This window comes from Salmo trutta, chromosome 39 (genome assembly GCF_901001165.1).
Source record: "Salmo trutta chromosome 39, fSalTru1.1, whole genome shotgun sequence".
Taxonomy (NCBI): Eukaryota; Metazoa; Chordata; class Actinopteri; order Salmoniformes; family Salmonidae; genus Salmo; species Salmo trutta.
In genome coordinates, this window is record NC_042995.1 from 3,794,059 (window position 1) to 3,815,382 (window position 21,324).

General features: G+C 46.8%; 2 protein-coding genes across 2 annotated transcripts in view; both read left to right on the forward strand.

Moving 5' to 3' along the window:
- The window catches only part of LOC115179836 (tetraspanin-7), a 37,347-nt gene extending 26,515 nt beyond the window's left edge, over positions 1-10,832 (forward strand). The window contains exons 3-8 of the mRNA XM_029741664.1: positions 3,787-3,861; positions 4,127-4,222; positions 4,474-4,629; positions 4,706-4,789; positions 6,122-6,203; positions 9,286-10,832. Of these exons, the coding sequence (XP_029597524.1) occupies positions 3,787-3,861; positions 4,127-4,222; positions 4,474-4,629; positions 4,706-4,789; positions 6,122-6,190 (480 nt within the window). The 3' untranslated portion in view covers positions 6,191-6,203; positions 9,286-10,832. The remainder of the gene's footprint in view (positions 1-3,786; positions 3,862-4,126; positions 4,223-4,473; positions 4,630-4,705; positions 4,790-6,121; positions 6,204-9,285) is intronic.
- Positions 10,833-11,497: 665 nt separating this feature from the next.
- On the forward strand, positions 11,498-13,485 carry LOC115179837 (mid1-interacting protein 1-B-like). The gene is made up of 2 exons (XM_029741665.1): positions 11,498-11,935; positions 12,139-13,485. Exon 2 carries the CDS (start codon positions 12,447-12,449, stop codon positions 12,918-12,920), a length of 474 nt encoding a protein of 157 aa, XP_029597525.1. The 5' UTR covers positions 11,498-11,935; positions 12,139-12,446; the 3' UTR covers positions 12,921-13,485.
- Positions 13,486-21,324: the final 7,839 nt, after the last annotated feature.

Genomic DNA, 21,324 nt, shown 5'->3' on the forward strand with positions numbered 1-21,324 from the left:
GAGCTAGGAGAAGTTGGTGAGAGCTAGGAGAAGTTGGTGAGAGCTAGGAGAAGTTGGTGAGAGCTAGGAGAAGTTGGTGAGAACTAGGAGAAGTTGGTGAGCGCTAGGATAAGTTCATTAGAGGTAGGAGAAGTTGGTGAAAGCTAGGATAAGTTTGAAAGCTAGGATTAGTTGGTGAAAGCTAGGATAAGTTGGTGAAAGCTAGGATAAGTTGGTGAGCGCTAGGAGAAGTTGGTGAGAGCTAGGAGAAGTTGGTGAGAGCTAGGAGAAGTTGGTGAGAGCTAGGAGAAGTTGGTGAGAGCTAGGAGAAGTTGGTGAGAGCTAGGAGAAGTTGGTGAGAGCTAGGAGAAGTTGGTGAGAGCTAGGAGAAGTTGGTGAGCGCTAGGAGAAGTTGGTGAGCGCTAGGATAAGTTGGTGAGCGCTAGGATAAGTTGGTTAGAGCTAGAGAAGTTCATTAGAGGTAGGAGAAGTTGGTGAAAGCTAGGATAAGTTGGTGAAAGCTAGGATTAGTTGGTGAAAGCTAGGATAAGTTGGTGAAAGCTAGGATAAGTTGGTGAAAGCTAGGATAAGTTGGTGAGCGCTAGGATAAGTTGGTGAGAGCAAGGAGAAGTTGATGAGCGCTAAGAGAAGTTGGTGAGAGCTAGGAGAAGCTGGTGAGAGAGCTAGAAGTTGATGAGAGCTATGAGAAGTTGGAGAAGATGATGAGAGCTAGGAGAAGATGATGAGAGCTAGGAGAAGATGATGAGAGCTAGGAGAAGTTGATGAGAGCTAGGAGAAGTTGATGAGAGCTAGGAGAAGTTCATTAGAGCTAGGAGAAGTTTGTGAGAGGTAGGAGAAGTTTGTGAGAGGTAGGAGAAGTTTGTGAGAGGTAGGAGAAGTTGGTGAGAGCCAGGAGAAGTTGGTGAGAGCCAGGAGAAGTTGGTGAGAGCCAGGATAAGTTGGTGAGCGCTAGGAGAAGTTGGTGAGCGCTAGGAGAAGTTGGTGAGAGCTAGGAGAAGTTGGTGAGAGCTAGGAGAAGTTGGTGAGAGCTAGGAGAAGTTGGTGAGAGCTAGGAGAAGTTGGTGAGAGCTAGGAGAAGTTGGTGAGCGCTAGGAGAAGTTGGTGAGCGCTAGGAGAAGTTGGTGAGAGCTAGGAGAAGTTGGTGAGAGCTAGGAGAAGTTGGTGAGAGCTAGGAGAAGTTGGTGAGAGCTAGGAGAAGTTGGTGAGAGCTAGGAGAAGTTGGTGAGAGCTAGGAGAAGTTAGTGAGAGCTAGAAGAAGTTGATGAGAGGTATGAGAAATGGGAGAAGTTGATGAGAGCTAGGAGAAGATGATGAGAGCTAGGAGAAGTTGGTGAGAGCTAAGAGAAGTTGGTGAGAGCTAGGAGAAGTTGGTGAGAGCTAGGAGAAGTTGGTTAGAGCTAGAGAAGTTGATGAGAGCTAGAGAAGTTGATGAGAGCTAGGAGAAGTTGGAGAAGTTGATGAGAGCTAGGAGACGTTGATGAGAGGTATGACAAGTTGGAGAAGTTGGTGAGAGCTAGGAGAAGATGATGAGAGCTAAGAGACGTTGGTGAGAGCTAGGAGACGTTGATGAGAGGTATGACAAGTTGGAGAAGTTGGTGAGAGCTAGGAGAATCTGGTGAGAGCTAGGAGAAGTTGGAGAAGTTGATGAGAGCTAGGAGAAGATGATGACAGCTAGGAGAAGTTGGTGACAGCTAGGAGAAGTTGGTGAGAGCTAGGAGAAGTTGGTGAGAGCTAGGAGAAGCTGGTGAGAGCTAGGAGAAGCTGGTGAGAGCTAGGAGAAGTTGGTGAGAACTAGGAGAAGTTGGTGAGCGCTAGGATAAGTTGGTGAGCGCTAGGATAAGTTGGTGAGAGCAAGGAGAAGTTGATGAGCGCTAAGAGAAGTTGGTGAGAGCTAGGAGAAGCTGGTGAGAGAGCTAGAAGTTGATGAGAGCTATGAGAAGTTGGAGAAGTTAGTGAGGGCTAGGAGAAGCTGGTGAGAGCTAGGAGAAGTGGATGAAAGGTATGAGAAATGGGAGAAGATGATGAGAGCTAGGAGAAGATGGTGAGAGCTAGGAGAAGTTGGTGAGAGCTAGGAGAAGTTGGTGAGAGCTAGGAGAAGTTGGTGAGAGCTAGGAGAAGTTGGTGAGAGCTAGGAGAAGTTGGTGAGAGCTAGGAGAAGTTGGTGAGCGCTAGGAGAAGTTGGTGAGCGCTAGGATAAGTTGGTTAGAGCTAGAGAAGTTCATTAGAGGTAGGAGAAGTTGGTGAAAGCTAGGATAAGTTGGTGAGAGCTAGGAGAAGTTGATGAGAGCTAGGAGAAGTTGATGAGAGCTAGGAGAAGTTCATTAGAGCTAGGAGAAGTTTGTGAGAGGTAGGAGAAGTTTGTGAGAGGTAGGAGAAGTTTGTGAGAGGTAGGAGAAGTTGGTGAGAGCCAGGAGAAGTTGGTGAGAGCCAGGAGAAGTTGGTGAGAGCCAGGATAAGTTGGTGAGCGCTAGGAGAAGTTGGTGAGCGCTAGGAGAAGTTGGTGAGCGCTAGGAGAAGTTGGTGAGAGCTAGGAGAAGTTGGTGAGAGCTAGGAGAAGTTGGTGAGAGCTAGGAGAAGTTGGTGAGAGCTAGGAGAAGTTGGTGAGAGCTAGGATAAGTTGGTGAGCGCTAGGATAAGTTGGTGAGCGCTAGGAGAAGTTGGTGAGCGCTAGGATAAGTTGGTGAGCGCTAGGATAAGTTGGTGAGAGCAAGGAGAAGTTGATGAGCGCTAAGAGAAGTTGGTGAGAGCTAGGAGAAGCTGGTGAGAGAGCTAGAAGTTGATGAGAGCTATGAGAAGTTGGAGAAGTTAGTGAGGGCTAGGAGAAGCTGGTGCGAGCTAGGAGAAGTGGATGAGAGGTATGAGAAATGGGAGAAGATGATGAGAGCTAGGAGAAGATGATGAGAGCTAGGAGAAGATGATGAGAGCTAGGAGAAGTTGATGAGAGCTAGGAGAAGTTGGTGAGAGCTAGGAGAAGTTGGTGAGAGCTAGGAGAAGTTGGTGAGAGCTAGGAGAAGTTGGTGAGAGCTAGGAGAAGTTGGTGAGAGCTAGGAGAAGTTGGTTAGAGCTAGGAGAAGTTGGAGAAGTTGATGAGAGGTTTGACAAGTTGGAGAAGTTGGTGAAAGCTAGGAGAAGCTGTTGAGAGCTAGGAGAAGCTGTTGAGAGCTAGGAGAAGCTGTTGAGAGCTAGGAGAAGCTGGTGAGAACTAGGAGAAGTTGGTGAGAGCTAGGAGAAGTTCATGACTGCTAGGAGAAGTTGGTGAGAGCTAGGAGAAGTTGGTGAGAGCTTGCAGAAGTTGATGAGAGCTAGGAGAAGTTGGTGAGAGCTAGGAGAAGTTGGTGAGAGCTAGGAGAAGTTGATGAGAGCTAGGAGAAGTTGGTGAGAGCTAGGATAAGTTGGTGAGAGCTAGAGGAGTTGGTGAGAGCTAGGAGAAGCTGGTGAGAGCTAGAGGAGTTGGTGAGAGCAAGGAGAAGTTGTCATCCGAGTAACTCAAATGTGTCTATTTCTTCCCAATGGGGAAGAAACAGAATTCAACATCTTTTCCACATTGGTTCAACGTAATATCATTGAAATGACGTGGAAACAACATTAATTCTACCAGTTTGTTTGCCCAGTGGGTTTGTTTCTGTCTTTGTTTCGTTTTTGATTTAAAAAATGTCTTCCTTTCCTACTGTCATTCAACGTTCCTTGCAGTGTTTCGAGGATCTTATTGTAAGCAAATGGTGAGAAAGTCTGCAAAATGTAACTCAGTGGCCGTTTTGTGGCGCCCTGTGTGCCCTCTCTCTGCAGTATGCCATGTTCCTGTCCTTGATCTTCCTGGCAGAGCTTGTGGCTGGCATCTCCGGCTTTGTCTTTCGTCATGAGGTAGGTGGCCCTGCCATACCTGCCTCTGGCACTCACCCACAAGATCATGAGTACCCACCCAGTGGGCACAGATGTCAATTCAACGTCTATTCCACGTTAGTTCAACGTAATTTTGTTGAACTGACGTGGAAACAATGTTGATTCAACCAGTGTGTGCCCAGTGGGCAGAATTCATGGGGATAAGAATTCATTCAATCAGTCAGAGTGTCCATCTGTTTCACAACAACAACTGAACACAACAAGAACTGTGTGTTTGTGTTCCCAGATAAAGGGAACCTTCCAGAGGACCTTCAGTGAGGCGGTGAAGAACTACAATTCCCAGGACGAGAGGAGCCTGGCTGTGGACAATGTGCAGCGCAGTGTGAGTGATGGTGATTTTGACAGCCAAATTAGGATTGTGATTAAAAACGGATTGTGATAAATCTCTCTCTCTCTCCAACCCCCCTCTCTCTATCTCTCTTGCTCTCTCCATCCCTCTCTCTTTTTCTCTCTCTCTCCCCTCCCTCTCTATCCCTCTCTCTCTCTCTCTTGCTCTTTCTCCCCTCTCCATCTCTCTCTCTCTCTTGCTCTCTCTCCCTCTCCATCTCTCTCTATCCCCCTCTCTCCCTCCAGTTGAAATGCTGTGGTGTGTTGAACTACACAAGCTGGTTGTCCAGTGTCTGGTTCCCTAACAACGGCATCCCACCCAGCTGCTGTGCCAGCATCTCTGACTGTATCTCTTCTGACCTGCGCAATGTCACCATAGCCCCCAGCAAGGTCCACCAGCAGGTCAGACACACACACGGACAGACAGACACACACCATACACACTGACAAACACACTCACTTGTCTTGTCTTCTACAGGGCTGTTATGAGCTGGTGACTGACTTCATTGAGACTAACATGGGGATCATTGCTGGAGTGACATTTGGAATAGCTGTCTCACAAGTAAGTAACAGTATGGACCAGCTGTTCTTCCACTCTCCTTCTGTGTGTGTGTGTGTGTGTGTGTGAGCGTGTGCCCAGTGCAGGTTATTAATGATTACACACGGCTGGGGCGATGTTCACCGCTGCTCCTTCAGACCCAATCAGCTAGTCCGCCACTCAGAGCCTGTTCCATCACACACATACCATTCAGGCGCGCCTCAGGAACTATTATGCAGACCAGAGTACAAGAGCACACACACACGCTCTCCATCCCTCTCACTTTTCCACATACGCATACAGACACACACACACTCTCTCTCTCTCCCCTACCTCCTTCCTTCTCCAGCTCCCTCTCTCTCCATTCCTCTTCTCTCTCCATTTCTCCTCTCTCTCTCCTCATTTCTCCTCTCTCTCCCTCTCTCTCCATTCCTCTTCTTTCTCCATTTCTCCTCTCTCTCCCTCTCCTAATTTCTCCTCTCCCTCCTTCGCTCTCTCCTCATTTCTCCTCTCTCTCTCTCTCTACTCTGCGCGAGTGTGGTCGTTACCTCCTGCTCGGGCTGACATGCTCGATTAGCCCCACAGCGCCACTCGTCGTCACAGCGACCCCCTCCATTACCCTTAATGGGCCTGGGGGAGGTAGGTAGAGAGAGTGAGAGTGTGTGTGTGTCTCCGTGGATGCTGTGACCTGCGACGGCCTGCTCTTCTGCAGTCCCGAGCCCATTAATTGCACCGTAAACGTTATGGAGGGAAGCGGCGAGGGGAGAAGGAGGGGTGGCAGAGAGATCAATGACACCTCTTAGAGGAGCAGCCACCCCTTTAATGCATCTTATCCCTGATCCCTCCTCTCTCCCTTCCCTGATCCCTCCTCTCTCCCTTCCCTGATCCCTCCTCTCTTCCTTCCCTGATCCCTCCTCTCTTCCTTCCCTGATCCCTCCTCTCTTCCTTCCCTGATCCCTCCTCTCCTCCTTCCCTGATCCCTCCTCTCCTCCTTCCCTGATCCCTCCTTGGCCCTCCATCCCCCGGCAATGAGGATGGATGGAAGAGGGAGAGGGTGGAGGGAAGAGGGGGAGGATAGAGGGAAGAGGGGGAGAATGGAGGGGGGAGGAAAGAGGGGAATGGTGGAGGGAAGACTGAGGAACTCTAAGAGATGATTTATTGTGTGCTGTTGGAACTGACTCATTTTCATCACCACCCCTCTCTCTCTTTTTCTCTCCCTCTCTCTCTTTTTCTCTCTCTCTCTCTCGCTCTCTCTCTCTCTCGCTCTCTCTCCCACTCTCCTCTCTCTCGTCCCCATTATCTCACTCTCTCTTTCTGCCACTCTCTCTTTTTCACACTCTCTCTCTTTCTCTTCAGTCATTTGGTATGCTGTTGGCATGCTGTCTGTCGCGGCTTATCACTGCCAACCAATATGAGATGGTGTAGCAGTGAGGTGCAGGTGAGTCTGACACACACACAAATACTTTTTTTGAATCCACCAATCAAATGTACTTAAAAAGGATCCAAACATTTCAAAGGTCCCTGTATGCGTGGCACTCAAGGGTACAGAAAGCACCTCCTTCTCCAAACAGCTAGGCTGCCCACGACAGCTGAAACAGAGCAGTACGTAGCCAACTGGTCTCCTTCTCCAAACAGCTAGGCTGCCCACGACAGCTGAAACAGAGCAGTACCTAGCCAACTGGTCTCCTTCTCCAAACAGCTAGGCTGCCCACGACAGCTGAAACAGAGAAGTACCTAGCCAACTGGTCTCCTTCTCCAAACAGCCAGGCTGCCCACGACAGCTGAAACAGAGCGGTACCTAGCCAACTGGTCTCCTTCTCCAAACAGCTAGGCTGCCCACGACAGCTGAAACAGAGCAGTACCTAGCCAACTGGTCTCCTTCTCCAAACAGCTAGGCTGCCCACGACAGCTGAAACAGAGCGGTACCTAGCCAACTGGTCTCATTCTCCAAACAGCTAGGCTGCCCACGACAGCTGAAACAGAGCGGTACCTAGCCAACTGGTCTCCTTCTCCAAACAGCTAGGCTGCCCACGACAGCTGAAACAGAGCGGTACCTAGCCAACTGGTCTCCTTCTCCAAACAGCTAGGCTGCCCACGACAGCTGAAACAGAGCAGTACCTAGCCAACTGGTCTCCTTCTCCAAACAGCTAGGCTGCCCACGACAGCTGAAACAGAGCGGTACCTAGCCAACTGGTCTCCTTCTCCAAACAGCTAGGCTGCCCACGACAGCTGAAACAGAGAAGTACCTAGCCAACTGGTCTCCTTCTCCAAACAGCTAGGCTGCCCACGACAGCTGAAACAGAGCGGTACCTAGCCAACTGGTCTCCTTCTCCAAACAGCTAGGCTGCCCACGACAGCTGAAACAGAGCAGTACCTAGCCAACTGGTCTCCTTCTCCAAACAGCTAGGCTGCCCACGACAGCTGAAACAGAGAAGTACCTAGCCAACTGGTCTCCTTCTCCAAACAGCTAGGCTGCCCACGACAGCTGAAACAGAGCGGTACCTAGCCAACTGGTCTCCTTCTCCAAACAGCTAGGCTGCCCACGACAGCTGAAACAGAGCAGTACCTAGCCAACTGGTCTCCTTCTCCAAACAGCTAGGCTGCCCACGACAGCTGAAACAGAGCGGTACCTAGCCAACTGGTCTCCTTCTCCAAACAGCTAGGCTGCCCACGACAGCTGAAACAGAGCGGTACCTAGCCAACGGGTCTCCTTCTCCAAACAGCTAGGCTGCCCACGACAGCTGAAACAGAGCGGTACCTAGCCAACTGGTCTCCTTCTCCAAACAGCCAGGCTGCCCACGACAGCTGAAACAGAGCAGTACCTAGCCAACGGGTCTCCTTCTCCAAACAGCTAGGCTGCCCACGACAGCTGAAACAGAGCGGTACCTAGCCAACTGGTCTCCTTCTCCAAACAGCTAGGCTGCCCACGACAGCTGAAACAGAGCGGTACCTAGCCAACTGGTCTCCTTCTCCAAACAGCTAGGCTGCCCACGACAGCTGAAACAGAGCAGTACCTAGCCAACTGGTCTCCTTCTCCAAACAGCTAGGCTGCCCACGACAGCTGAAACAGAGCAGTACCTAGCCAACTGGTCTCCTTCTCCAAACAGCTAGGCTGCCCACGACAGCTGAAACAGAGAAGTACCTAGCCAACTGGTCTCCTTCTCCAAACAGCTAGGCTGCCCACGACAGCTGAAACAGAGCAGCACCTAGCCAATTGCTTTGCCCTAGTTTTTGTCAGGCCCGCAATCTGGAGGCCACGCACTGCAAGCCTGTGTACGTGGCCGAGACTGCCAAATATCAACCCCACCAGCTTGCACCTCCACCCCAGGCTGTCCCAGCATGCCATGAGGGGCTGGTATTTAAGCAGCTTCTCAGCAAGTCCTGCTCCATGTAGCCATCCAATGAGCAGCCCACTTCCAAAATGAACACCTCCCCCTGGCCTCCCCCCACAACAACAACATCTGGCACACAGGAAAACCCATCGTCATCAATATCAAACGAGCTTCCCTCACACAAGAATGTTTATGCATACGTGCTGTTGGTGAGACCACTTGTCCCACCTTGCTGGCTATCAGGTCAACAAGGCGGTCATGTCTAGCAATGTAGAAATCCTTGTATGATCAGCAGCCATTCACAACATGGGCAATGGACTCCATTTCATTTGACTCATGTAGAATACAAAATGGGTCATTTTCTGCAGGGTACCAGAGTGCTACAAACACACACACACACACACACACACACACACACACACACACACACGTGATCTCACTATGCAAGGTGGTTATCGCTAGCTCACACCTTCCCAGCAGGCCCCTCTAATTGGCCGTCCCCGACTGTGCTGCTGTGGATTATAAATAAAGCTGTTTGGCTCGCAATTAAACACTCTGATTTATATTGTGTTGGCAGGGCTGTGTGGCGTGATTATGCCTTAAAGAGTTAGAATCCCCCACTTCTCCCCCCTATGACACACTGGCTTAACCTCATAGGGTTTAGCCTCATAGGGTTTAGCCTGCTAGCGGTTAGCATGGCCGAGCTTCACCAGAGCGTCATTGTCAATTCGAAGCTTGCAGAAACTGTTACTGGCTCCTATCCACCAGACACTGGTTGGCTGTTTCGTCACTTCAGAAGCCTCAGGGCTCTAAATAGACCTGAAGCCTGGCACGGGAGGCTCCGGGAGGGTTAACCGACAGACTGCGTTCCACAGGTGCAGAGAGAGAGAGTGGCATTTAGGCTTCTTACACACGTCACAGTCCAAAGGCTCCGCTCATTACAGCAGACAAATGGCTATCCCTCTGGCTGTGTGGCGGCCCTGCAGAGACTTCTCAGGGAGATCTGTCTTCCAAAAGCTTCAGGTGACAAGTTCCAAAAGAGAGGATCCCCTCGTTGTCACTGATTATGGGTGGTGGTGATGGTGTTTTCAGGGAATGTAGACACACATGCGCAGACACACACGTACACACACAATCATGTTGAGTCTCTCTGTGATTGTCGGCACCTTTGTTCTTGTTTCCTTCCAGGGAGACCAGGAGGAGGAGAGAGTACACGTCACCTTGGAAACTGGGGAGGAACACACCCAAACGCTGGCACACTCCATTACTTTTCCACTCCTTATCTTTCTTACTTTATCGCTCTCTTTTTCTCTCTTTCATCTCTTTGAACACATTCCTTAATATGCCATCATGCCATGATTAAAAATGTTACCTTTCAAGACCTTAATTCTTCTAAAATGAATGGTTGTCAATTAGCACCTGCCTCAGCCATATGCTCCGATCCAGGCATGCCATGCCTAATTCAAACAGTACCAATCTTCACTTACACAAGTTGACAATATTCCTAAGAAATTGCCTTGATGCAACATAGCTTCTCGTTCGACGGCTATCTTCCCCAGTCTAAATTTCCTGGAAATAATTTGAGAGATGCCATCAGAATTTCCAATATGAGGTCTTTGAAAGAAACTTGAGCCCACTCAGAAGGGACTGAGTTTCTCTAACTGACACACACACACACACACACACACACAGCATCTGCTTTTTGCTGCTACATGGACAACAGTAAACCTACATCCTGCTTCTAATGACTATCACTCTAAATGACCTTGTGCAAGTTGCTCTCTGTGGATGTGTATCTGTGATGCGTTTAGATCCTCTGTATTCAGTTGAGTCCTGTACTTGGTGATCTCTGCCACTCCCTCCCCTGTGCCTTCTGTCTGTCAGTTAGTCATAATGTTGTTTTGTTGTAATATTTCATTTCATTTTAAAAGTCTTAACTAGTCATGTGTGTTTCTATAACAGTAGTCTGAGACACAGCCATTTTTCTGGTTTAAACCCCAGTTTTGGTGTTCAAATGTTTTTACACGTTCACCTTCTGCTTGAGATCCCACTCTATTTTACTATCCTTGTCCGTTCTCCAGCACATCCAGTTCTCTCTCTCCACCGCCACACCCCAGTACATTCGGTTCCAACTCCCTTCCCCCTGACGAGAGAGAGAGAGAGAGAGAGAGAGAGAGAGAGAGAGAGAGATATGCACAAAAGACTTGAGGTGTTCGAGCTCGATTCGGTCTGTCATTGCGCTGGCTTGGAACAATCAAATGAAATACCACTTTTTGAAGATTTGCCACTTTTGTGTATTGCTTAAATGGAGAATCAGTAATATGAGAGCAACCTCTTAGGTGGTAATGACTGTAGGAGTACTAAGCTTTAGTGGGGGTAGAATGGAGTGGGGCAGACCACTGAGGTCACTGACACTGTTACTGGTTTAATTCAACTGTCATGTGAGTACAGCAAGCTGGTTCTAAGATTCTATTTCTGTAATTACTAGGATTCTTTTAGGTTTTTGTTGTTTTGTTTTGGCGCATTCTGAAGTTGCTCTTTGTTTTCGAAGGATCAGTATAAAACCAATGTACATGATCAATGAATCTCTCAATCCAAAATTGGACAGATGAAATAAGACATAAAAAAAAACGTTTTAAAATGCATCACCAGCTAGCATGCCAACAAATGTACGTTGATATTGTGAACAATTGTGATCTTGAATCTATTAATAAAATGGCCATTACATCGTTTCAGTTGTGAGCTTCTGTTGTGAGATATTTACTCTCTCTTTTGTTTCTAGAACCGAGTATTATTATTATTTTTTGATAATAAGGTGGGTAGTTAATCATCAATAATTAATTCTGCACCTGATAGATCCAATATAATTTACAGGTAGCAATAATATTTTTTACCCCACGGTGTCACTATCACATCTATGAAAAACGTATTCGCGATCCCGTCTAGAAAGGGTGTTCACGAGGCAGGCTTGACCACAGAATTAGCAATTAGAATAATTTAATTCGAGTAATTTAATAGGATCTTCATGGGCTTGACTGTAAAAAAAAAATTACGAACAAGAACAACATCCAATGAAATCCTTGCCGTTTGTTCCAATGTAATGTATTCACAATAGACATCCGTATTCGTGATCATGAATCAGTTACAGCATCAGAAACGATACTTTGTTGATAGTGTATACATTGTTAAAATTGTCACTAGTACATCTACTACGTAAAGTGTTTTTGTGGGCAGGAATGACGCAACCCCAGCCTGAATTAAACTCCTGCTTCAACACGTCGCTAAGTTTCCTCAGACGAGCCTGCTCTATTTCACCACCCAAATTGCATAATTATGATTCCTTCCTCGCCTCCGTATTTCTTTGAAAGGATGTCATTTGAGACGCTCATATTCAAATGTACACGAGCCCTGGTTTTACTAAAACTGTGAAAGCAAGTTTTTCACAGTACACATTTGAGTCATCAGTATTCAAGTGACATTGTTATTTTCTTCATAATCTCTCCAAAAGAGGAAGTATGGAAGGAAGGTAAAGATACGTGTTTTTGTTTTTTGAAGGAAGTAAACATGTTCTAACCGGGAGCTGACTTGGCAGAAAATCAGCCGGGTTGGTGAGAAACCGGCTAAAATGTGATTGGCTGAAAACGGAGTTACGGTTTGTGGGCTGATGCAAGTGCGCCACTCCCGCACGTCACCGTCCTCCTGCTGGTGCTGAGGATTTATTCAACTAGCAAACTGCTATCGCTCACAACAAGCTGGCAAATTAAGACTTTATGCCTTCCACAGAAGTTTAACAAGTGAAGTGGTTATTCGGGAAAATACCAGGGACAACAACATCACGGTGAGTTTGTACTGCTTGAGCTCAATTTATTCTCCAAATATGGCTAGCTAGCTAATGTTAGCTGTTCATTCAGTTAGTTGAGAACGGAAGCATCTATCGGCTAGTGTAAGGATTTCTTCATTTTTGCTTGGCCTACTATGCAACTAATGATACTGAAATAACGTTACCTGAAGTAACTAACCGTATGGTGTCTCTTATTTCAGGTCGTTCATCCTGTTACTTTGGCCTGAGGGGGAAACATCCGACTGAGACAGATCCGGGAACGCCCTTAGAAAAAAAGCCACTTGTTAGTCAATTAGTGTGTAACGTTAGTACAGTTCTCACAAGGCAGACAAGACGTTTCCTCGGACCGAGTAAGCTTTTGCAGCAGCTAAATTTGTCATTGTAATCCGATAAAAAGCATTAGCTAGTTAGCTTGCTAAGGTTGATTTCAGACTGACAGAAACGTACAACGGTATTATCGGTGACGCGAGGTAACTAGATTGTCTGCACACGGTCAGGTCTCGCAAAAATGATGCAAATTTCGGATTCGTACAATCAAAAGAATTCATTGTTCAATGCAATGAACCGCTTTATTGGTGCCGTAAATAACATGGATCAGACGGTGATGGTTCCTAGTCTGCTAAGAGACGTGCCTCTAGACGAGGAAGAAGAGGTGAAAACGATATCACCGATTAGGACCGCCAGCAATGGGTCAGCCACCTATTTCCAGGACGGGGACATGTACAATTACTATGTGCTGTTAAAATCGATCAGGAATGACATCGAATGGGGGGTCCTACAAGCAGACGACAGGCGGAAAGAAAAAATGGGGGTGACCGCGTTGGACATATCCAGAATAGAATCCGATGATGATGACTTGGAGAAACAATTTCATTATCATTTGACCGGACTGCACACTGTTCTGTCCAAGCTTACCCGGAAAGCAAACACCCTCACGAACAGGTACAATCAGGAGATTGGAGTAAGGGGCTGTGGACTGTGACTACTATAAAGTTGTGTCAGACGATAACATCAAAAGTCATTGGTGAACAGTGGAATGGGGGGGATGTCCTAGTGGTATCGTTTGTATTTATTCCCACAGTGGGAATGTAACCTACTAGACGTTTCATATGCATTGTTAAACATTTTCCATCAACTGTTTGAATGATTGTCTTATGTATTAATGGCTTGTTGTATGGATGGTCTATCCACATTAAGATTTTGTTGTTGATTGGGCCACATTGCATAATGCCTACTGACAGTGATTTCATATTATGGTAGCAATGAGTCATTGCCATTAACTAAATCATATGCTTGATAATCTATGTACTGGAATCAAATGATGATTATTTTTAATTTGAGAGATTCCAAGAGATTAACACCAACTGTAAACCTTTCTTATTTAAGCAGCTTTTTATTTTTCTAGAGAAATGACAGCTCAGTGATTAAACATCTGCTTATTGTTATGTTGTGATCAGTTTATTTGACACAGTCACTGGTTTATTGAGAGGTACACAACTTCGGCATGATAGTTTTGTGACTTGATTGATTAAACTGTAAGATTGTGATTAGTCTGTGAACTGATGCCTACAGTGTGTATAGAAAGTCACCACCCCCTTGAAAAATGTTCACCTTTTGTTGCCTAACAGCCCGAAATGAAAAAACATACATTTAGACTTTTTCCAGCTTTATTTACACACCGTAACCCACAATATCCAAGGGAATCTTTCTCTTCTAAACTCAAAGTAAAACAGTAAAATACCCTATTTGGATAAGTGAACACCCCCCCTTAAAATTGCAAACTTGCTGAGGTATAACCAACCACCTTCCAGATCACAAGTCAAGCTAATTGTCTTCCATCTCTGATCCATTTTAGGACTTTGATTAGTTCAGAATAAAAGCAGTTGTTCATAGAGGACTCCACTGCTCAATAGTGCAATTCAAAGCAAAGAATCCACTATGGTAGGAAAGGTACTGTCAAAAGATCTACAAGATAAAGTTGTGAAAAGGCACAAGTCGGGATGGATATAAAAAGATTTCAAAGTCTTTGTCTCTCGGTGCATAGTTAAGACCATTATTAACAAGTGGTTAAGGCGTATGGCACCACCCAGACCCCGCATAGATCAGGCCTTCCCTCCAAACTGGATGACCGGGCAAGGAGGAGACTGATCAGAGAGGCTACCAAGAAGCCATTGGTGACTTTGAAGGAGTTTCAGGCCTTTATGGCAAAGACTGGTCAATGTGTGCATGTGCCCACTATCACAAGCGCTCCACAAATCTGGCCTCTGGTAGGGTGGCAAGAAAAGAAAAAAAACACATCAAGTCTTCTTTGAGCTTTGCCAAAAAGCACATTGTAGATTCTGGGGCCAAGTGGCAAAAGATGCTGTGGTCAGATGAGACCAAAATGAACCTTTTGGTCTGAACGCAAAGCGATATGTCTGGCGAAAACCCAATACATCTTTCCACCCAAAGAACACCAAGCATACAGTAAAGAACACCATGCCTACAGTAAAGAACACCATGTCTACAGTAAAGAACACCATGCCTACAATAAAACATGGCGGTGGCAGCATCCTATTGTGGAGGTGTTTCTCTTCAGCAGGGGCAGCATAGAAGGGAAAATGGACAGTGCAAAATACTGACAGATTCTTGAGGAGAACCGGCTGCCCTCTGCCAGGAAGTTGAAAATGGGAAGATGGTTCACTTTTCAACACGACAATGACCCAAAGCACACTGCCAAAGCAACCGTACAGTGGCTGAAGGACAAGAAGGTGAATGTCCTTGAGTGCCTAGTCAGCCCCGACCTAAATCCCATTGAGAATCTGTGGAATGACTTGAAGAGCGCAGTCCTTAAGCAGTCACCATGCAATTTGACTGAGCTTCAACAATTCTGCAAGGAACAATGGGCAAATATTGCGCATTCTAGGTGTGCAAAGTCAGTAGAGACGTATCAAATATTGCGCAGTCTAGGTGTGCAAAGTCAGTGGAGACGTATTCAAAGAGACTCATGACTGTAATTCAAGCAAAAAGGGGTTCAACCAAGTGTTAACTTGGGGGTGTTCACTTATCCAAATAGGGTATTTTACAGTTTTAATTTTAGTACATATTTTGTACGTTTTTGTAAGAATTATAAAAAGAAATACTTGGATATTCTGGGTTACTGTGTGTAAATATAGCCGAAAAGTAATATTGTGTTTTCATTTCAGGCTGTAACAACATGCCCAAACCGGACGCGTGTGTGTCCGCGTGCGCCATCGGGCGCAAGTTGAGTTTGTCCCCCACACCAAACGCGATCACAACATGCAGGTTGAAATATCAAAACAAACTCAGAACCAATTATTATCTTAATTTGGGGACAGGTCGAAGAGCATTAAACATTTATGGCAATTTAGCTTGCAGTTGCTAGCTAATTTGTCCTATTTAGCGAGCTTGCTGTTGCTAGCTAATTTGTCATATTTAGCTAGCTTGCTGTTGATAGCTAATTTGTCCTGGGATATAAACATTGGGTTGTTATTTTACCTGAAATGCACAAGGTCCTCTACTCCTACAATTAATCCACACATAAAACGGTCAACCGAATCATTTCTAGTCATCTTTCCTCCTTCCAGGCTTTTTCTTCTTTGGACTTTATACGGCGATTGGCATCTAACTTTCATAATAAGGTGTATTACCACAACCGACCGATCTCAGTTCATCTTTCAGTCACCCACGTGGGTATAACCAATGAGGAGATGGCATTGTGGGTAATGCTTCTTTAAACCAATGAGGAGATGGGAGAGGCAGGACTTGCATTGCGTTCAGCGTCACAAATAGAATGGACTTATATTTTAGTGCTTGGCAACGCAGATGCTTGTTGGCGCGCGTAAGCAGTGTTGGAGCAATGATTGAATAACATGTATGTGTACATTTATTTTGCAACGCTCGCGCATGCGACACGAGTGATGTGGTCAGCATGTAAGGCAACAAAAGGTGAACATTTTGAAAGGGGGTGGTGACTTTCTATACCCACTGTATATTCTGGGCAAATAGGAATTTGTCAATAAGGTCATCTGAGGTCACACAAAGGTCAGGCAATCAAACATTCACAGGAACTCAAACGGGTCCATTTCCAGTTGGCTAGAAATACCTCTTATGCAGTACTGTTGATTCCAAGATTCTTCTAGGTTGTGGGATTCCATGTATCCGGGATAAAACTATTAGACAGTCGACCTCTGAGGTACAAGATCCAAATCCTTCAGATACTTGATCGTCCTTGAACCCCTTTCCCTGTTGGGCTTATCTAAAGAGTTGCCAACCACATATGGCCTGTGTTCTGGTGTGGTGCTGGGACGATTATTAGGCCAGTGCAGTACTGTATGTCTGGACATGAGATTAAAGTCACTGGCCAGATTTGGACCTGGCTGTAATTTTATTTTACTAGACAAGTCCGTTAAGAACAAATTCTTATTTTCAATGACGGCCTAGGAACAGTGGGTTAACTGCCTTGTTCAGGGGCAGAACGACAGATTTTTACCTTGTCAGCTCGGGGATTCAATCTTGCAACCTTTCGGTTACTAGTCCAACGCTCTAACCACTAGGCTGTGACACAACCTTTCTACTTGACTGTCTGCCATTCACAGCCAGCTCCCAAATATCTCACCAGCCTCTCATCTCCATCCGCGTCAATCGGAAAAAATAAAAGAAATGAACACAAAGTGGAATTCTACACTGTTTAGGTCTAATACAGCTGTATTACATTCAGTAGGCCTTTAGTATTGTCATTTAGTAGGGGATTGTTTTGATTCACTAGGCCTTTGGATTTCTGTGTGTCCTGTGCTTAAAGTTATGGTACGCTATATTTTTTTAGAATTCTAAACCAAAGTCACGAGATGGCAATTTCATAACTCCTAGATGTAATTGCATCATCTACCTCTCAACTCCAGTGGATGCAGTAATTCTGAAATAGACAAATTCCTTTGAGATGGAAAAGTGTTCCAACACCTATCCACTTACTCTCTCATTTCAAAGGTTGCCTTGACAACAGCTAAACCCCTTGACCCTCTCTGACAGCATAGATTATTCTGTATATCTAGTCAGACAGGTACAGTAGGTGACCTTCGCCCTCGAAGGGAGATATGTCACACCTGATAATCTTATATGAGGTGGCATTGTGCTGGCAAAGCATCTCTGCCAGTCACCAGGGATGACTGTCTGTTGCTGTGGAGAAATAGAATCTAGGCAGTACTTTGCCATCTATTGTAGTCAATCACAACATTTCTGACTATATTTTCAGCTATTTTTTCCACATACAACACTGTCACCCCAGTTCACTCGAGTCTTGTTTGATCATATCACCCCAGTGTACCACAGTTCAGCCCGTTTGTTTGATTGTCTCAGACGTGAAAACAGATAATGCAGTAGTGGCCAACTGTGTTAAGTAGCAACGGAAAGGATTAAATGTTCACTGTTAATATAATAATAACCCATGTCATTTAGCAGACGCTTTCATCCAAAGCAACTTACAGTCATGCGTGCATTCATTTTAAGAACTGGTGGTCCCGGGAATCAAACCCACTATCCTGGTGTTGCAATCGCCATGTTTTACCAACTGAGAAGTCTTTAGATCAAGGTCTTTGTCTTAAACATACATACAGTGGGTTTCTATACAGAAGGATCTGTTCAGGAGAGCAGCGCTACAGTACATGATGAATACAATGCTAGCGTTGAGCTGCATCCTCAGGTCAGTTTGGCTCCCTTTCCAGACTGTATCAACTGACGTTGTCTTTGTGAGCAAACATCTGAAGGGATGTAAAAGGATAATTCACCCAAATTGCAAAATTAGGTATTGGTTTCCTTGTATGCAGTCTATGGACAAGGTACGACAGCAGACAGCTAGCTATCCATGCTTTGGTTTAGCTTCCCTGGCACTGTTTCCATGTGCAACAAAATACTAATATCGGTACCATGACTTGAATGCGATTTATGCCACAAATGCTAAAACATTAACATTTAGAAGCAGTGCCAGGGAAATAAAACCAAAGCATGAATTGCTGTCATACCTTTTCCGTAGACTGCTTATAGAGTAAGGAAACCAATGTGTCATTTAGTAATCTGGGTGAACTATACCATTTAGACGTAATGTCCCTTGGATATTGTTATAGGATTGTGGTGAGATGCATCACTGTAGTCTTAACACCCACATGAGAGAAAAAGACAATGTTGCAGGAGTATGGAAGTCTATAGTGAAACTGTAAAGGGACGTTGATAAAGCTCATGATTTGTAGCTAGCATGACTTGTACTGTACCTTTAAATGCCTGAGTTGACACACAGGATGCTAAATTGGCCATGACAAATAAGAGTGTGATTAAACTCAGTCATAGAACGACAGACTGCCAGTCTGTAATTAAGTATACTGTTTTTTGGCACGTTCCTAACTTCCTCTTGAATTAGAAATCATTATAGGCCCTTTCCCATTTCAGCACATTAGCAATATTTCTGTGTCTGCCTTCATTAAGGAAAGTGGAGCAGGAAGCAGTGGATGTAAGATATGTCATTAAGCTGATATTATCACTTTCTCTCTCTGTCTTTCTCTCTCTTTCTCCCTTTCCCTCTCTCTCTCCCTCTCCCTTTCCCCCTCTCTCTCTTTCTCTCCCCTCCTCTCTCCCTTTCCCTCTCTCCCTCTCCCTTTCCCCCTCTCTCCATCCCCCCTCTCTTCTCAGGCACGATTTCCTGCTCTCTGAAATATGCATAAGTTGTTCATGTTACGATGCATTTTCCCTTTGAATGTGGCTAATTTGCATGATTTTTAAAAGAGCTGGCGAGTTAGAGAGCTGTGTGGGGAACGCAGGAAACGAGAGAGCGAGGAGAATATGGATATTAAAAGAAGGGAGTAGGGTGAAGTGGGGGAGAGTATTGGTGTTTATCAAGCCTCATAATTGGTAATGTGTCTCTCCCATTGGACGCAGATAGTGCAAGTCTCTATCCAATTGGAAAATTGTGTTCAGCACAGCGGAAATGGAGATGCTGGCCTTTATTTTCTACCTAATTAGCTTTTAATTAACCCTTTACCTCTGGGGCTAGACTGGGTGGGTGGGGATCCTCTCCAGTGTCCCCTTGAGAGGCCCCCTCACACACACGCACGCAAACACACATGCACACACACAAATACACTCAGTCACATCACACACACCTCGGCCAGCAGCTCAATCATGTCTATGAATGTTCATGTTTCCCAGTGCAGACAGCATTGATTTGTATTGACGCCATAATGAGAGGACTATTAGCTGTGTTCTTCCTGAGAGGCTGTGTGTGTGTGTGTGTGTGTTAACAGAGTTGTGAAGGCCAGAGGACTGTGCAGTACAGTGTGATTGGGCCTCCTATCTCTCCAGGGGACACCATGCTGGTCTGCTTGGCTCCAGAAGATGAGCGATGGCAGCGATAACTCCACCGAGGCTCCGTGCTACAAGAGAGCAATCACTGGCCCTGTGTGTATCTGACAGTCTGGGGACATACCACCCTAGTCCTGAAACGAAAGAGGAAACAAGGTCTTTGAGGTTTCCGCTAGCTATGTGGGCTAACGCAGTCCATTCCTGCCACTGCAGACCTGGCATTCAAACCACTGGCTCTCTGAACAGAAAGGACTGCTGATGGGCTGCGGCTACTGAGCACTGCATTTCTGTCCAATCAAAGCTGACCAGCTGACTCAGAGCCTCCATAACACTGGAGGGATGTCTCAGTTGGGTTATACAGAGTTGTCAGCATCTTATTTAGATTCACCCCTCCTCCCCTCCCTCTTGCCCCTGACACACACTCCAACCCTCCCACCCCCCCTCCCTCTTGCCCCTGACACACACTCCAACCCTTCCACCCCCCTCCCTCTTGCCCCTGACACACACTCCAACCCTCCCACCCCCCTCCCTCTTGCACCTGACACACACTCCAACCCTCCCACCCCCCTCCCTCTTGCCCCTGACACACACTCCAACCCTTCCACCCCCTGACACACACTCCAACCCTCCCAACCCCCCCTCCCTCGTGCCCCTGACACACACTCCAACCCTTCCACCCCCCCCCTCCCTCTTGCCCCTGACACACACTCCAACCCTTCCACCCCCCCTCCCCCCCCCTCCCTCTTGCCCCTGACACACACTCCAAGCCTTCCACCCCCCCTCCCTCTTGAACCTGACACACACTCCAACCCTTCCACCCCCCTCCCCCCCCCTCCCTCTTGCCCCTGACACACACTCCAACCCTTCCACCCCCCCTCCCTCTTGAACCTGACACACACTCCAACCCTTCCACCCCCCCTCCCCCCCCTCCCTCTTGCCCCTGACACACACTCCAACCCTTCCACCCCCCCTCCCTCTTGAACCTGACACACACTCCAACCCTTTCACCCCCCCTCCCCTCCCTCTTGCCCCTGACACACTCCATCCTTCCCCCCTCTCCCTCTTGCCCCTGACACACTCCATCCCTCCCCCCTCAACCCTCTTGCCCCTGACACACTCCATCCCTCCCCCCTCAACCCTCTTGCCCCTGACACACTCCAACCCTCCCACCTTCCCCCTCCCTCGTGCCCCTGACACACTCCATCCCTCCCCCTCGTATCATTTCTCATCCCACAAGCATGTCTCTGGGGGTGGGTGTTGCTGTAAATCAAAGCCCTACCAATCAATTCTGCCCATCGCCGCTCTCTCTCTTCCCCTTTCTTTCTCTCGCTCTCTGTCTCTGTGTTGGTGCGGCGTAATGATTATCTACAGTCCTTCATCAGCCAGCCAGTGAGTCAGCCAGCCAGCCAGCCAGCCAGCCAGCCAGGCCCATTGCCAGGACAGAAGTGGCTAATTCAATTAGTGCCGACCTTCTTTCCTGCGCTGGATGCTCACGCGCACAGAAACACGCGCACGGAGCGGGCTTGAGAACATGACTCACACCGAGAGAGAAGTAGGGGATTGAACTGTGAGTCGCCATGACTACACACACACACACCAGTGGAGGCTGCTGAGGGGAGGACAGCTCATAATAATGCCTGGAACGGAGCAAATGGAATGGCATCAAACACCTGGAAACAATGGAAACCATGTGTTGATGTATTTGATACCATTCCACTGATTCTGCTCCAGCCATTACCACGAGCCCGTCCTCCCCAATTAAGGTGCCACCAACCTCCTGTGGTACAAGCTGTAGCCAGACTCCTGCTGATGATAACCTCTCCTAAAGGGATTATCATGTGTATTAATGCTAGAGGAACAAACTGAACAACATGTTTTTTACTGTGAGGGAGGTGTGAATGTACTGATGGCTTGTATAACATCTACACAGAGAGAGAGGGAGAGAGGGAGAGAGGGAAGGGTGGTTTAATTGGTGTTGTTCAGTGGAAAAGATAATGACTGTATACGTGTGTGTGTGGGGGGGGGGTGCGTGCGTGCGT